The 17,904-nt window shown below is 39.9% G+C and overlaps 1 protein-coding gene across 6 annotated transcripts in view; it reads left to right on the forward strand.

Annotated features, from left to right (window-relative positions):
- Positions 1-17,904, forward strand: part of LOC110966116 (CUB and sushi domain-containing protein 3-like) — a 241,430-nt gene that overhangs the window by 158,041 nt on the left and 65,485 nt on the right. For 4 of the 6 annotated variants that reach the window (XM_051956539.1, XM_051956535.1, XM_051956536.1 and 1 more), the window contains 7 exons: positions 273-450; positions 6,804-6,949; positions 8,145-8,225; positions 9,087-9,200; positions 14,793-14,981; positions 15,126-15,284; positions 16,513-16,701. In XM_051956539.1, the coding sequence (XP_051812499.1) occupies positions 273-450; positions 6,804-6,949; positions 8,145-8,225; positions 9,087-9,200; positions 14,793-14,981; positions 15,126-15,284; positions 16,513-16,701 (1,056 nt within the window). The remainder of the gene's footprint in view (positions 1-272; positions 451-6,803; positions 6,950-8,144; positions 8,226-9,086; positions 9,201-14,792; positions 14,982-15,125; positions 15,285-16,512; positions 16,702-17,904) is intronic. The other 2 variants (XM_051956540.1, XM_051956537.1) reach the window with 1 other exon arrangement.

Genomic DNA, 17,904 nt, shown 5'->3' on the forward strand with positions numbered 1-17,904 from the left:
TGAAGGGGTGTAGCAGAAGGAGTTTTAATGTCAGAATCAGTCAGCGTCATCAAGTAAACAGCGTCCATTCCTCACAGTTGCATCTAACAGGTGTATTCTCCCACCAGTACATCAGTGATAACCCAATAACACACAGTTATTCTTTGTTTTATGAACAGTTAGTGGAAATACATCAATTAAAGAAAGTTTTATGACTTGAGGAAAGGCTGTTTTTCTATTTTTTTTTATTTTCCAGCATCTCTGACTTTTCCTCCCTCCCTCCCTCCCTCCAGCTCTCTGTGGTGGGAATATAACATCCATGAACGGCACAATTTACTCTCCTGGACACCCAGCTGAGTATCCACACTTCCAGGACTGCATGTGGACTGTCAGAGTGCCTCCTGGGTATGGCATCTACATAAATTTCTCTGTTATCAATACAGAGCCAATCTACGATTACATCACTGTGTGGTAAGTCCTCATTACTTTCTCAGTATGACGTTGTTAATCACTTATCTGCACACATCAAACACTATTTTCCATACGTAGAGCTGAAAGCAGAGTTTTACAGCCAGTAGTTTGGAAGCAGTAACTCTAATTTTTAGTGTTTGTGAGCTTTACAGACCAGTTGCACTGACTTTACTAAGCAGTGATCCACAAAAAATTATTTCCATGACAAAGTTCAAATATGCACCAAGTTTGTGGAATATGCAGTAGTGTTGTGGGGGTCAGAGTTCTTTAATATCTGCACCCACTTATCTGCAAAAGCTGAAAAAATATACATAATTCAACCACCTGAACTCAGCTTGACTCGACTGCATACCCCGCTGCAAAATCCCTGCTCCTCTCTAAGGGAACACTGAAGATCTATTGCAAAAACTGTATTTGTAGTCACAACTTCCGCAAAATAATTTGTTAGGGGATGTATTTTATGCAGCTCAGATAATAGTGAATCACCACAGTAATATTTAAAGAATTTTAGAGGAATATCACAGGCAGCAGTGCATCTTTGAGATCCACTTGCTCTTCTGAGACGGTGCACTACTTATTTAAATATTACAGTTTGGGTTCTACTTCGTAGTTCCTAATGCAGATTACTGGCAGTCAGTCTATAAGAGGATGTGCACGTGTGTTTAAGTGAGGGGCAGTCATCACTGCTTGGCTTATTGCAAGCGATGTTCCCTTAAGGTTTTTATAACTTAGTCATAATGCTGCTTTGTCACTTTCTGATTCGACACATTCAAAGCTGATGTTTTTATTAAGCTTGTTTTACCTGCATTAGTAATATACAGTGTGCTGCTAATGGAACACCTCCCAAGAGATCTGACAACTACAGTATAAGTCCTTACTAAAGGAAAAAAAAGGAGAGTATGTAAGATTTTGAGGCTGTGTTAAAGTCTCTCTCCAGTCATTGACTGAACACCTAAAAATTCATCTTTATTTATCAAAGTTGCGAACAAGTTTCTTCCATTAAAATAATCCCTTCTTGCTTCATCCCTTTAAATCCCACGGGAACGGCGCTACTCCCATTTTACGAGTGCTCTTTCAATTACCGCAACTCCTTAACCATTTGTGCTAGAGAGAACATTCAAACAATTTCTGAAAGAAGACAACATGAACTTTACGGGGTATTATGTTACATCAAATGAACCAACAGTGCCCATCACAAAATCCCACTGGAGCGGCGGCGCTCCCAAGGGTTTTTATTATAGTTCATATTTGACATTTTTGTTTAATATTTTGTTCATGTTTAATTCCAGTTCCTAATTTAGTAAAATCCTGAAAAATTCAAGTCAATTTTTTTGTATTTTTACATTTTAAGCTATTGTTACATTGTCTAAACACACAGTTTGTCAGATATTGCCAGATATTGAAAGCTTAGGTTGCTCTGAAAAGACTGGTAAAAAGCAATCACATATAGTATGGTTTCTGACTCTTCTACTGCCCAAATAAAAAATTCAGGCAGCCTGTATGACCTTTGAGTGTTTAAGAGTTAAAATGGGTCAGATGTAACCACAAACTGTTGCTTCCTTCAGAAGCTGCAGATCAATATAGGTCCTGCTTTTCTCTTGCTACAGCTGGAGCACATCGGCTCACTACAAAACTACTAAATCATGCACAATAGCAAGTTGTGATATTGGAGTCATTCAGCCATACATATTTGAACTAGAAGTCAATTATGAAGAAGAATGATACGGAAAACCCTTATTTGCAAGTTGACAGGATTGGTTTATTACGTATGCAATGTTGCATATGAAACCATGACAGTTTGAGCCTTTTTTTTATTTTGTAGACTATCATTGGTACACGGCAGTTTCAGGGTGGCAATACTCAGTGATTGTGTTTACTGCTTATTTTAATCAAAATATATCTATATGGACATGTTTGCAAGGTAATAATAATTGATAATAACCAAAAGATGGTTTTAGCAAATATTCTCCTTCCTTGTAACAGCAACTCAAAAGCTACACTAGAGAGATTTAAGACCTGACAGTTAGACAAATTCTGCTCACAGGTTGTGGTGTGAGACAAGCCAACAACCAATCCACTATGCTGACCTCAGTCTTTACAATTGTGGCTTCATTTTTCTTTCTCTAAAAACTTTTTGTCCTTGCAGCCTCTCCCTATGATAGAATACACTGTTGTGTATGATTAACCGAAGGAAATTGAAATGAAATTGTGCCGCTGCGTGTCCCTCCTCCTCTGCTCTCCAAACTTATGGTAGATGTTTAGCTCCAAATCCCCCTGGTGAATGTTACATAAAAGGGAGGAAATGTGTATCAGCATGAAAACACCAAACTTGGGATGTTTGTGGAAACAGTAGAAACTTTAGCTGGTAGCAGACAGTTGTACAGCAGTAAACAATAGCCTCATGTCACTCCAGCAGCTGTCTCCCTCTCTGGCTGTCTGTCCTTCTCCCTATACTTTTCAGTAGTCTGTGTTGTACCGTAAGCCTTAGGCAGTCATCGAGCAGTCCTCATGGGTGATAAAGGGAGGATATGCCTTCCAGCGTCTGGGGTTGCCATTCATAGTATGGGAAGAGGGAGCTACTAGCACTACTGTTTTCAAATGAAATGGTGCATAAACAATCTGTCCCTTGATGGAAGCATTTCATTTCCCTGCCCGACTGCCGTCTCCCATTTTGCTGATCACTCTGAAATGAAACTGCAATAAGACTTTTTTAATATATAAGATATTAGAGGTACACAAACATACAAAAACACATTTAGTGTACATCATTCTACTGAATAGGCCTGGAGCTACCTGATAGTGCCGGTAATGAAAAACCTTTCTCTTGTTCAGAAATAGTATTTATATACACAGATCAGCCACAACACTGAAACCAACTACTTAATATCTCCCTTGTGCCTCCAGAATAACTCTGAATCGTCAGGGCATGGGCACAAGACTTTTGAGGGTGTCCTGTGGTGCCTGGCTACAGAAGTTGGCAGTGAATCCTTTAGGTCCTATGAGCTGCAGGCTGGGACCTCTGTGGATCAGGTTCCGGCAGAATTTAATCGGGCAAATGAGGACACCGAGGATACGCCTTGGGCTCTTTCTGTGCTCCTTTGTAGTATCTGCTGGGAAAGTCAGCTGCATAGACTGTATATAAAGGTGAACAAACCCATGTGAAGATTCTTGATGATTGAACCCATGTGGTGGCTTCAATCATCAATGTCTTTGCAATACCTGACTCCACCTAAACCCCAGTTATTCCAAAAACCTATATTATGCTTTAATGTTGTGGCCTATCTCTGTATAATGGAAAAATGCCACCTTCTTTGCATTTTACTGAGTAGGTAGTTGTTTTTAAATGTGACACCTAAAGGTTTATGCAACATTAAGCTACTTATTTTAGAAGAAGGTCATGGCAAAGCTTTGAAAGTTCTCCCTGCTCTCATTAGCAGAGATGCTGTTTTGGATTTAACAGCTAACACTTGCCTCATAAATGACTTCATCACTAATGACAAGTTTGGTTTTTTTTATTACCCCACACCCATCCACCTTTCCTTCCAGACATGTTAGGGCAGGGAAAATGCTCTAGGATAATGTAGGTTTATGGTGTAATAGGGACACATGATGTGAATACAGTTCCTGAGAAATGCAGTCTAGAAGTTACACAGTATACAGCAGAAGTTAGCAAACATCTGTGTAACATCCCATAAATGTCACAATTCAAAATTGTATCACATTACAATATTTGCATTACTTATAAGCTGAGCATTAGAGTATTTGCTCTTCTGTAAAGGAAAAACCAACTGTTTAGATCTACATGATAAAAATACAGGCACAACAGTAGGAACAAAAGTCAGTGCAAAAGTTAATACTGAGATCTATTTTTTTTTTTTAATTTTTCACTGCTTTGTATGTATACCTGTATTCCTTTTGACAAAGATTCTATGAAGGTTCTGCCATATCTTTTCAGCAAGCATTCATGGTGCCACCTGTAATAGTCCTCTTTGAAATGCATTTTGCACTGCTGCAGATCCATATTATCAGTCCAATCTCTGTGCTTCTCTGTCAGAATTATTTATCCATTGTAGTGGCCCTGGCCAGGTTCATACCAAACATTGGATCTCATTTGAGCAAAAAAAAAAAAAAAAGTATATATCTTGATCTCATCTGACCAAAGAATGTGCTCCACATATTCATCAGGCTTTGTATCTTTAGCATTGATTCATCTTGCAGTTTTCTACTGAAGAGCAAACAATACATTTTTCTTAAATGCTACCTATAGAAGTCAACGTTATGCAATGTCCTTCACGCTGTCTGAGATTTCACAGACACTCTTTATTTCCATTGGTAACCCTGTTTCAGGGTTAAAGCTCTACCGGTCTGTTTTTCACAGCTAAATTGTGCAAGTAGTTCACCTTCTGTGATATCATTTCTGGTGGCCATCTACCGTGTCTAATTAGTGGTACTGTGCTTCATCCTATACCGAATGATTTTTTCTGCCACTGTGTTTCCACTTATTTCAGTTGGGTACCAATCTTCTGTTGTCCTGTTTATATTTGTGGAGTCTCATAATCAGATTTTTCAAACCAGTTTGGTGATTAGTTTCTCCGTAGGGCCATGATGTAGATATAAGATTTTCAAAGTATTTCGTTTTGATTGTTCATAAGAGGAAATACCCTACTTTTCAACTCAAGAAAATAATGAAGTTAATGAGAGATGATACAATATGGCTTCATTTGTTATTTAAGTGATATTGTACTCCGGTGTACTCACTTCTGTTGTATACTGAATATACACAGTTATATACAACTTTGTAGAAATGCCTGTTTTGGGTTAATCCAGTGAATCAAACTGCAAATATCAGCCAAGTCTAAAGATAAATACTTTCATATTACCCCAAGCAACATCTATCTTTTCATCCATTTTCAGTTCCTTCCCTCCAGCTCTACCTGGGGGATCTTGGGGTCCACCCAGACCAGCTGGAATATATAAGTATGCTGTGGGTCTGCCCCGGGGTCTCCTCCCAGTCAGACGTTCTTGATGTAGCTCCACAGGAAGACTCCCCAGAGGCATCCTAATTAGATGTCTGTGTTGCCTCAACTAACTCTTTTCAGCATGAGTGCTGGAGCAGCAGGTCTACTCCAAGCTCATCCCAAATATCTGGCTCCTCACTCTATGACCACAACCTGCACAGGCAGCTTATTTCAAATTTTTGTAGCCATAAATCAGAAATTTCACCTTCAGGCTCAGCTCCATTTTCAACATGGTATTTCTCTCCATGCCATTTGTCAATTCCTCACATCACTGTAACCTCATTTGGGAACAAGGCCCACAGACTCTTAAACTCCTTCACTTGGGGAAGCAGTTCCAAATGCCAGAGGTGGGTGGCTGTTCAAGGGACGCATTAGACACACCAGGCTGACAACATTCAGGGTCTTTCACCATCTCAGGGTGCTTCTTCTCTGCTGCTGACATTGTGCCAGCCACTATCTCAGGAGCTGTTCATGCCCTGTTCTCTGTTCTTTGGGTCTGTTTTGCAATTTTGAGACACCTGAAGTTGAGGATTTGGTGAAGTTAGTACAGTTAGAACATGCATTACTTGTCACATGTTTTGCTGCATTTTAAGTATACACCAAGTTTGAGCTTTGAGTATACACACATCATTGAATTGGAAATAACCTGTCTCATACTGTAGCTACAATAATATAAATGTGGGTTTTTACTCCCACAGACACATTCACAGATAACAGCTTTCTCTCCCCTCAATTAAGGATGAGTAGTTTCCCTAAGAATCAAATTAGGTTATAATTCTCAGGGCTACACTTTGTGGTAAATCATGATTTAAACTTCAGGGCTTTTGGATTGTGCGATTATCATCCATACATTTTCTATACACGTTTACCCTTTTAGAGCTATGGGGGCTGAGGCCTTGTCAGAAGCTCAATATGTGCGCATTCATTTACAGAATATTAAGTCTCAAGTAAGTTTAAACTACGCATTTACTTATTTTACAAGAAAAAAGTTATAAAAGCAGTGTTAGCAATTGCACATATTTTTATAGAATTCTGTATAATTTATTTTTTTTCCCAAAAACACTTTATTCCCCATCAATATGTAAGATGGCCGGAGGGGGGAAAGTTTGAGTAGTGCACCGCCTCATCAGCTAACATCTACAGAACTTCTGCTTTGACATTTGATTAATGTGAAACTTTTTCTCAGATTGTCAAAATGACTGCTGAGTCCACCAGACTGCTGGAGGACACGTAGACCTGCGCTTTGATCCCAGCAAGTTACTACTGGTGTTTATTCATAAATCATTTGCTCTCTCTCTCTCTGTCCTCCACCCTCCTCCCATATCTCTGCACCAGGGACGGACCTGACCAGACCTCGCCTCAGATCGGTCAGTTTAGTGGCAACTCTGTCCAGGATGGCGTTTCTACCACCGCCAACCAGATCCTCATCAAATTCCACAGTGACTTCAGCACCAGTGGCTTCTTTGAGCTGCATTATTATGGTAACCTCCCCTTTGATACCAGCTAGGTAGGGACACTACCCCACATTTCTGTAATGATCCGTATTCATGTGATCATCACAGGACCCGTGTGGTGGTAACGCACATCAAACGAGAGCAGAGAAAGATTGTCCCCTTCTGTCTACATTGAAATGCTTTCATTTTCCTCCTGGTATTGCTTCCAGTACTGTCTAATGATAAATGATGAATCCTTTCTTTCTTGCCTGTTTTTATCTCCACTATTGGCACACCCCTCGAAAAGAATCTGATTAATAATAAAATGTTCCTCAGATAAATTACTGATTGTTTTTTGATGATCATTAACAGTGATGGGTGGCAATTTAAGATCTAATCACCTTCAGTATTGTGGGAGAGTAAAGATTGCTGCGGCTGAATAGAAAACACACACACACACACACACACACACACACACACACACACACACACATGTTTGTACTTCTATCTTAGTGAGGACATCCATAAGCGTAATGCATTTCCTAGAGCCTTATCCTAACCTTAACCATCACAACTGATTGCCTAAACTTAATCCTTACCCTAACCCTAACCAAACCTCAATTCATACCTGTTCTCTAAAAACAAGTCTTCACCCTCAAACATGGCTGTTTCAAAGTGAGGACCGGCCAGAATGTCCTCACTTTGTAAAAATGTCCTCACTTTGATAGTTAAATGCAGAAAATGGTCCTCACCATGTAACAAGTACAAGAACACACACACACACACACACACACACACACACACACACACACACACACACACACATGTTTGTACTTCTATCTTAGTGAGGACATCCATAAGCGTAATGCATTTCCTAGAGCCTTACCCTAACCTTAACCATCACAACTGATTGCCTAAACTTAATCCTTACCCTAACCTTAACCAAGCCTCAATTCATACCTGTTCTCTAAAAACAAGTCTTCACCCTCAAACATGGCTGTTTCAAAGTGAGGACCGGCCAAAATGTCCTCACTTTGTAAAAATGTCCTCACTTTGATAGTTAAATGTAGAAAATGGTACTCACCATGTAGCAAGTACAAGAACACACACACACACACACACACACACACACACACACACACACACACACACACACACACACAGAGACAGACAGACAGTCTGTTTCTGTTTTCTGTTTTTAAATGCACATATACTCAGTCCAGTGTTTTCCTCTCCCTAACAGCTTACCAGCTGAGAACATGCCAGCCACCCCCTCCTGTTGCCAACGCTACCATCCTAACCGATGATGACGAGTTTGAAATAGGTTTGTCTTATTTTATTTTGCTCGTTTACCAGCCAGGGACAGTGTGTAATACAATCAGTTTGCAGCAGACGTAAGGATATTTGCTTCGACAGCCCTGGACAGATGGAAAAACAATGAATAGACACATCAAAGAGTTTTGGTCATTCACTCCAAAACCACTGTATGTTTATATATTTGTTGCTGGTCTTTACACTCTTACCTATTTTCAGCTAAATAATAAATCAATCCCTGTCTATTTTCACAGTTTATACATTTTCTGTAACACTTTAGTGAGAGAGCTGTTTGTTGCAGACTTTACCATCTCCTTTCACCTTCAATGTGCTCTTTATCTCTCTCTTTTTCTTTCTTGCTCCTTGCTCTTCTCTCTCATATTTCTCTTCTTTGTTTTGAATTTCCCTATCTGTTCATGCTTCATGCATTAAAATATTAGTTTGAGGGCAGGGCTAATTAGCTCTACTTATAAGCTGTTTGTATTTCAGTGTTCAGAAATGATTAGCAAAGTGAAGTGGAAGTCATGGCTAGTGGCTGCCTTACTTTGTGCCTTTGAAATTGAATGTAATTTAGATTTTGTGTGTGTGTACCTCTGTATACGTCTGTGACTGTGTAGTGTAATGAAGAGCCTTTAGTGCAGCAGCTAGCTAAGGGGATGTCAATCTTCATTAGAAAATGTGTTGTTGATTACTATTTCAAGTGCTGGTGCTGAAGAGTTGTTTTTTTTTTTTTTTTTTTTACTAATGCAGCTTTGTGGGGATGTGTGTGTGTGTGTGTTTGTACCTGGGTGGGTGGATGAATGGATGGATATGTCCACTCCTGACCTGTGTGTGTGTGTTGATATGGTTGCTGGTGTAAATGACCTCACAGGGGACATTATTCGGTACTCGTGCTTGCCAGGCTTCACCTTGGTGGGCAGTGAGATTCTGACCTGCCGACTTGGAGAGAGGCTACAGATGGATGGACCACCGCCAGTCTGTCAAGGTTGGTTTATGTCTGTGTCTTCTTGTTTTTGTACGCCTTTCGACTGTTCTTCTGTTTCATGTGTGGGTTTTGCTCCCTCACATTTGTGTGTACGTGTAGCCATGCTCGGTTATGTGTGTGCTTGACACCACTCTGCCAGGGTTGGTTGCAGTCAGCAGCACCCAGTGTTGATGCATCATTTAACAGACTGCCAGCAGGGCCCCTTCCAGCAGGCTCCTGGTGGCAAATAGCATCTCTGTTCTAATTTATCAAGACTCATGGAGTCGGAATACAACTGACCCAAGATCATAAACCTGCATTTACAGATCAGCGGGTTTCTTCATGTTCAACAAGTGTTTTTGGGTTTTTTTTCCCCTAGTAAGTTGTAGTAGTCCTTTTATTCCACAGTGGTTTCCATAGAAAGCTTATATTCTACTCATTCTGCCTAAATGGCCCCATGGCTTTGATTGATGTAAAATGTCTTCCTACCCACATTTTTTTTAGAAGATGGATTTTCAAGCAAGAAACAAAGGGAACGAAATGTCTATGTTGTCTGCATCAGAGATTTTGTTTAGACTAAAAAACAAGCCTGCCTGTCGTGCTCATACATCTCCACGGCAGACAACAGAGCGCTCTGAAACCTTCTATCCCCTGTGGATAGGCATCTTTTGAAGTGCCCCGAAGTCCTTTGTCTACAAGTCTTGAGTTGATGAGCATTTCTGTCTTTTTATATCTGGAAACTGTGAGTAATCGCATTCCACTTGTGATCAAGGCATGACAGATACTCGACAAACCCAGAGTCTGCATTCATAAAGCGTCTTAGAATAGGACTAGTGATTTGGAACCTATTTGTTCATCCCTGGCTCTTATTATTTGATGTCTGACTTGATATCTTAGTTTTCTCCCAGTGGCAATTTCTGTTTCACTCTTACAAGTAAGAATTTGGCTGATTTTAATTTAGTATGTTAGGAGCCACAAAGAGAGCAGTACACAATAACAACAAAGCATAAGCTGCACGACCTGGCTGGTTGATCCTGAATCAAAAAGGTACCCATGTTCTCATGCTTTATTCATAAAGGTTGCATACAGACCTGTCTGTCAGTAGCTCTGTTAATGTATGCACAAAGGTCAGAGAGACCAAAAGCACATCAATTTGTTAAAATTTACATTTATGATCCGGAAAATAACATCGCCTACCTTTACTTGTTCTGCAGTGGGCTTACCTAGCATTTTTCAGAATTAATAATTCATGAAGGCACCAGTGAAGTCCTGAAGCATTTTATTAGCTTGTTAGACATTGTAAAGAGAGAGAAACAGAGGAGAGAAAAGCTTGATTGCGTACTGAATCATACTGCTTTGGCATACAGATGTACTATTACATTATCTTGACATGAAGGAAATTAAAGCATGTACTGAAGTGAAGCACAATGCTTTTTGATGCTTGCTTCCAATGTTTGTTTGAAAATGACCAAAATAGCAGATCGGCAACAACATGAAAAGGCTGGAATAATTTTATTAGTTTCCTGTGTGCCAAGAGAGGGCAGTCAGTCACCTGAGAGTACTGGAAGATATTTCAGGCTCTCTGGTTAATGTTGGCCCTGCCAGCTCACCTTCTCATGTGTTACTGACTACACTGAGCTCTGCCAAGACCAACCTGGTCCCATCATCTAAAACTCGCATACTGTACTTGAAATAATTTCACAGACTTTAATTTGAGTGACTAAATTAACCTGCCAAATCCAGATGGATAAAGCATGTTGGGGCTATTCTAGTAGAACACAATTAGGTAATAAATTATACCAGTATTTAAGATGGACTTTACTTTTGTGATGTTGGTTTACACCAGCTCTGGAACATCATAAAAATGTGTTGTAAATAGTGTACACTGCCAAGAAAATTGTCTAAACTGATAGTATAAAAAACATATGAAAAAAGACATTATATTAGTAAAGAATGTGCCTTTTATTAGAAATTATGCCAAAAATGTGCACATATACAGTAAAATGCTCAGTGAAATGAATGTGTTTGTGGTGGGTTTCCTCAACATGTGCAACAGAATGTGTCAGATGACTAGTCATCGGGATCGAACTGCTCCTTAAAGCCTGCTTTGGGCATCACATCGGAACGGTGTTTCATGACATTTTCATGGATCACCTCATTATTGTAGTCAAGAATTCATTACATTTCTTGTGTTGGATATGTTATGTCCTTGTGCCACCTCTAGCATGAAACTAATTGCTCTCCTTGGGACATGTAAAGTTGAACTTAATTTGAGTTGACCCGCTGTTCACATGCGAGAGACTGCTACAGTAAGCCTGTGAAGGGGCCATTTCCTGTACGCAGCTTGCCGATAGGGCAGGAAAAAGAATTCTCTTGTGCTCCATGATTCTGCTTTTGTTTGCCGTCAACCCCTCTGTTAATTGTCATTTTATGCTTTTAAGATAAGACTGAAGTGTCCTTGCAAGGGCTATGCAATTTCACCCACAAATACCCCGGGTTTTTGCGATGTTTCTCAAGACTCTGTCTTTATGAAAGCCTGTGAGGAAGGTTGTGTCGTAGCTTTGATCAAGGATGGAGCCACAATCGAGTTGACTGCTGTGTTGGTAAACCATCTGCCACACTGAGGTTCATTCCAACTCATTAAATGATATAATATTGGTCCCGCCTTCACATTCCTATTGATTTCCACATCTTTGAGAAACTCTAATAAATAACATGTTCTGCACTCACCTCGTCTTTGCAATATGTGTGTGTGAAATCTATTTGTGTGATGCCAAATAATATGTAATGCCAAGTGTCACATTGTGATTGCATGTGTTCAGCCTGCTGAGCAAAAATCACATGTGGAGGATTGCGCTAGGAATTACCAACACATGCACTGTTGACACGATTTAGCAAATGTCAGCTCTTAGGGAAATCACACTGGCATGTACACAAGAGACTGTGCAAGATGCTTGGGTTTTATAAAAATTTCTCAATACAAAGGGATGATTAATATGATCGTTTACAGTCTGATGCAGAATCCTTTGACTTCCCCTTTATTCTCTTCATAAAATGCAGTCAATTTAGATTTTTTATTTAAATAATTATATTCAGAATGTAATAATTTAGTGTTGTATATTTATTTTTAAATGATTTACTGTATTTTTCTGCCTGCGAATTATTGTACAATTATGTGTGTGAACCTCTGTGGTAATATGCACACACTGGCTATGCTGCGTTTATGTTACACTGAGCTCCACATTTGTATTGTAGCCAAACCACCATGTACATGCACTGCAATCTTTCTTTTGCTCTCGGGGCAGCTTACTATCTGTATCATGGTTCTTTGTAAACCCCTCCTCTAAAGCAGCAGTATTGAGGTATCTGAAACATTTTGAAGCCTCCTATGATTCATTTTTTAAATTCTTACACCTCAAGTTTCAAGCAAAGCAGTTTAAGCCACAACTGTGCTTAATGGATCGACTCCTGTTTGTTGTCTGGCAAGATTATTTCATCACACAAGCACTGGAGCCTCAATTATTACCATAACAAGCTTCTACGAGCTGGATGGCTCTATTCAGAGTGTATTAACACTTGAAGTCAGCCAGTTTCATGTGCATCTTAAAGAGGGAAGTGGAGGAAATGGAATGCATGGAGTGTGTAAATAGTTTTTGCATCGCTACGCCCATTGTAGTATTTTATAGAAAAAGGTTGTAAAATTGAAATTGGCAAAATGTTGGAGAAGTTTCTTTCAAATTATGCAACGTTTTCACCTTAATTTGTGCTGGCTCTCTGACCAACAGAGCCCTGGTATCAGTAGAACCAGAGGCTCCTGCTGGCAGGAGAAATGAGGAAAGTATTCTGTAAATTGATGTTACTGCACTAACTAAAGGACCCCATTTACCTTCAGTGAACTCCATATTACCAGGGAAAGTCATAATTCTCATGCTAAAATTGAGCCACAGACCTTTTTATTTCATCTCAAATGCAAAATTAAATATCGTAACTGCAAAGTCGTGCAATACGGCTAATGTATATTATTTGGAACGTATGGACTTTAGAGGTTTTTAAGAAACTAAAATTAAAAATGAATCCACCTAAAAATGATCAAATGATGTGACTCATTGCCACCCACTCCTGTGGAGTGTACCCTTAGGAGACATCAGTGTTCACAGGGAGAAAGAAAACTACTTTTAGGTCCCATAGCTCAAAATTTCTACTGCTGACTTCATATTTTTGCCTCTGTGGGCTGTCAAGAAAATACCTATGTATGTATATAATACTCAAGCATACATTTTTAAAGAAATTCATCCTCCACATTGTTCTTGATACTTAGATCTTTAATATTGACTCGTATATTTTTTTTCTAAAATTTAAGCTAATTACATAGCATATAATTAGACACTACAGGAACTGAAAATAAATGCAAATCTGTGACTGCTTTGAGAAATGCAAACTACAGAAGCAGCTGATGAGAACATTTTTCATACAAGGGGAAAATATAGATTTTCTCACAGACTGTCAAAGAATAGTAGTGAAGGAACCTTAATTTATTTTCTGAATAGATTGAGTTGAGATTTAATGCCTCCTTCAAGAAAACTTTATTTCCATAATTATTGATTCTTCTGTGTGCAAATCTTATGCTTTTAATTATTTACATATTTAATATCTATATTGTTGATGATTTTAAAAGATTTTTTATTTTTTAATCTCACTGCCCACAGAGGGAGAAAGAAATCCTTTTTTCCCCAGAAAACTATCTTCATGACTTTTTGGAGACTATGTGTTACCATTTAAGCGACGGCTGTTGTAGTTCAGCCAGCTGAAACTTTTGCAGTGACTTACTGTACCAGTGGGAGTACTCATACTGCTTTGTGTTAGAATTCTCCTCTCTTGGCATTTTTTTGATATATGTCTGATTCTTTCCAGTGACCTTTTTATCTGGGACACTTGTTCGCATTAACCTTTTATATGCATCATGTTTCTTCACTAGTGGCCCTGAAGTTAGCAACAGAGAAGGAAAAGAGAGAAACAGGACTGTCATTACTTCAGACATGCCAGACTACAGGAAATGAAGGGAATGTTCTGAGCTGGTACACATGAGAACACACACACACACACACACACACACACACACACACACACACACACACACACACACACACACACACACACACACACACACACACACACACACACACACACACCACACACACACCACACACACACACAGTTTTCCATACAAAGTTAGCTGTCTCACCTCCCGACAATTATTTGACAGATTGATATCAGGGGAGCCTGGTGACAACAGCAGACTCACCAGCTCAGCCCTTTGGAGCAATATGAGTTGGGCTGAAATGTAATTGTTTCAGGACTAGTTATTTTTTGAAACTAATTTCTACTGTCACACTGAAACAAGCTTTTCCTCCCTTCATTCTCCACATCGTGCCTTTTCTCTAATTCTTCCGTTTTCTCTCCTATACTTTTGTCTGAGTTCTGCCTCTTGTTTTCGTCTACTTCTGTCATCCTTTTCCTCATCCCTTCTTTTCCCTCCTGCTTCCTCTGTAGTTTTTCCTTTCTCACTTTATCTTCCTTTTCTACCTTATTCTCGTTCTGTTTGTGTTTTCCCAGTTCAATGTCCAGCCCATGAGGTGCGTTTCGACTCGACAGGGGTGATCTTAAGTCCAGGCTACCCTGAAAACTACCCCAATCTCCAGATGTGCTCCTGGCTGATCAATGTGGAGAAGGGTTACAACGTCACTCTGCACTTTGAGCTCTTTCAGACAGAAAAAGAGTTTGACATCCTGGAAATATTTGACGGTGGGTCATGCTGGGTTCATTTGTAAAACACTAGTTGGCAACTCAACTGGAATGTTTGATATGTTAACACCAGACAAAACATCAGTCACCAGCATATCTGCTTGATCTCGATGTGAATCATTTTCTGTGTGTCTTTGTGTTCAGGTCCTAACATCTACAGTCAGAGCCTTTCATCCCTCAGTGGTGACATTGAGACACCCTTCAGTCTGACCACCACAGGCCACCAGCTCCTGCTGCGCTGGTCCTCTGACCACGGCACCAACCGCCGCGGCTTCCACATCAGATATGTGGGTGAGTATCAAAGTATGTATCCAGTTTATAATCATATTCTCCTTTTATTATTGCTGTTTGAACATACTTTGTCTCTAAATTGCAGACAAGTGCTAAAAGTCATGGGTCTACAATTTTGGCAGTATGTGGTCACTTCACTTGAATATATGAAATTTATTGAACCTACAGCTTCTGGATCTGATTGTGAACATTACTGAGGACACAGAGTGACCCCATGATTTTTATCGCAGTTGTTTCAGGGTATTGAGTTTTAATATCCATCAATTATCAAAAATACAATTTTACAGAAAATTGTTTAATGGGAGATGTTTTCACATGCAAAAACCAGACGGCACAAAGAAAGTCACTAGGAGGCTTGCATGCTGTTTTGCACTCATTAATTTCAAAAGGTTTGAATTCTTAATTGGCTCTTTAATAAAGCAAGTGGTGCAAAGCAAGAGCAGCGCAGGGATCTTCTTCCATTTGAAATGCATCAATAATAATGGAAAAAGCACAAAAGACATTCATTTTTCATGTTGTCTCTCCATTATATTTAATACACGAAAGTGTTCCTGTGAAAGCAACTCGGTGTGATGAATTTTGTAAAGAAAACTCCTCTTTGACTTGATTGACTTGAACAAGAACTGACTTAAACTCCAGTGTGTATTTTTGTCTAACGCCCCTGCTGTCTTCCAGTCATGCTGATTTGAAGGAATAGTTGACAGCTTTTGTGAACCACACAGCCTCCCCTTGGATTTTCTGTCCCATTGGCTATTCGGTGGTCTTATTCTGGAAATCACATTTACCTTTTTTGTGTTCGATGGGCTGGAAGATGAGGGAGAGGAAGGCTATGGAACAAATAACTGCAGGATGCAGCAGCCCTGCATGTGTTAAAGCAAATTGAATATGTGCATGCCCATAGGCCAGAGAGGAATGGTAATAATGTGATTTTGAGGACTTCCTTTACTTTGTGGCACACAGCCTGAGTGCTAAATAGATGTGACACTCCTCAGGCATTTTCCCTCATTATCGTTCTGCATTCAAAATGGGGCCTTACTGTAACATAAAATGTTCACCTAAGTCTTTCTCTAGAGGTGCTTTGTTAATGCCTCTCATTCTTTCCTCTGCTTTATTTTTCTCTCCCTTCTCTCCAATATATGCTTTTATTTTCTTTGTCCTCTTCCCTTGACTTCATTCTCATCTCACTCTCCTGCTTCTCTTTTCTGTGCTCGCCTCGGTTTTCTTCATCCGTCTATTGTAGCGATGTACTGCAGTACTCCAGACTCTCCACAACACGGCTTTGTGGTGAGCCAGACTGGGGGTCATCTGAACAGCATGGTGCGCTGGGCCTGCGACAGGGGGTACAAACTGATCGGAAAGGGCACAGCTGTGTGCAAGAAGACCACCTATGGCTACTACGCCTGGGATGCGCCAGTACCTGCGTGTCAAGGTGAGCTCATCAGCCCCGGCAGCCTTTTATTTTCAATTTTAGCCTGTTTCTCTCCCTGCTCTTCTGGTCACTGCGTCTGCACCCGGAGTCTCAGCAGGCAGACAGGCGAGTGCTTAAGGCATCCAAGTGTCTCAGCCACAGCCTTATTCCTTGTGTTGTTAGCAACTGAACTGAATCCAGCCTGATTGAGAGCCAGCGTCCTGTCAGGTGGAAAGGAAACAGAAATCAATCCTCCCTTCTTCTGTCAATTTCCACTTCTTCAAATTACTTTGGCTAACTTGCCATTAGCATGCAGTGTCTGCTGCTGTTGGGTCTCACTCAACTAATTGGGTTCTTTGATGCGCACATGTGAAATGTGTGTATTTTTGTGCACATGACTGCATGCACTACCACACACACACACACACACACACACACACACACACACACACACACACACACACACACACACACACACACACACACACACACACAATCAGGCAGCAGTAAACATCAACAGATGGTTTGCTCAATTGCATTTTATCATGATGCAGTGAAATCAAAATATGTATGTCATGTACTTTAAATGATTTAAAAAGGCTTTACACCTGTGATTGATTCCATCAGTTTGGTAATTGCATGCAGCTCTTCCAAAGCAGATATACCAACCCTGCAGATAAGATAAAATATTCATACAGATGCTGTCCATCTGTTCGAAAGCAAATATTACATTGCGCTCATTCTTTCCAGTACACGATGTGTTGAGAATCTACAATATATTAATCCATCTGCCTCACTCATGCACCTCAGAGAAAGAGCAATGGCTTAAAATAATTTTCAAGCCCTGTGACCTTCTATGCTTTGATGATTTTAAAGAATTCACTCTTCAAACATCAAATATTTCCATCTGCAGTGTAGAGAAGTTTTCATTGCTTTCGATTCGTATCTGTTAAATTGTCACAAATGAATGTCGATTGATTCTCTCTTGGGGTGGTGGATGGCGATGTAGTGGCTCCATGCCATGCTGGCAGATACCTGCCTTTGATGTTTCACAGTGTGCAGTTACTAATACTGCTCCACTTGAAGAGATCTGTGTTTGCATAACCATTGCCTTTTAGTATGGCCCTACAGATGTTGGTTTCCCTGCTCTATCTATTATACAGATGATAAACATCTTGAAAAGTACTTGCTCGAGCGTTCTGTTTTGGTCTAAGCTCTGAGGCC

The sequence above is a fragment of the Acanthochromis polyacanthus genome, chromosome 12 (assembly GCF_021347895.1).
Source record: "Acanthochromis polyacanthus isolate Apoly-LR-REF ecotype Palm Island chromosome 12, KAUST_Apoly_ChrSc, whole genome shotgun sequence".
NCBI lineage: Eukaryota > Metazoa > Chordata > Actinopteri > Pomacentridae > Acanthochromis > Acanthochromis polyacanthus.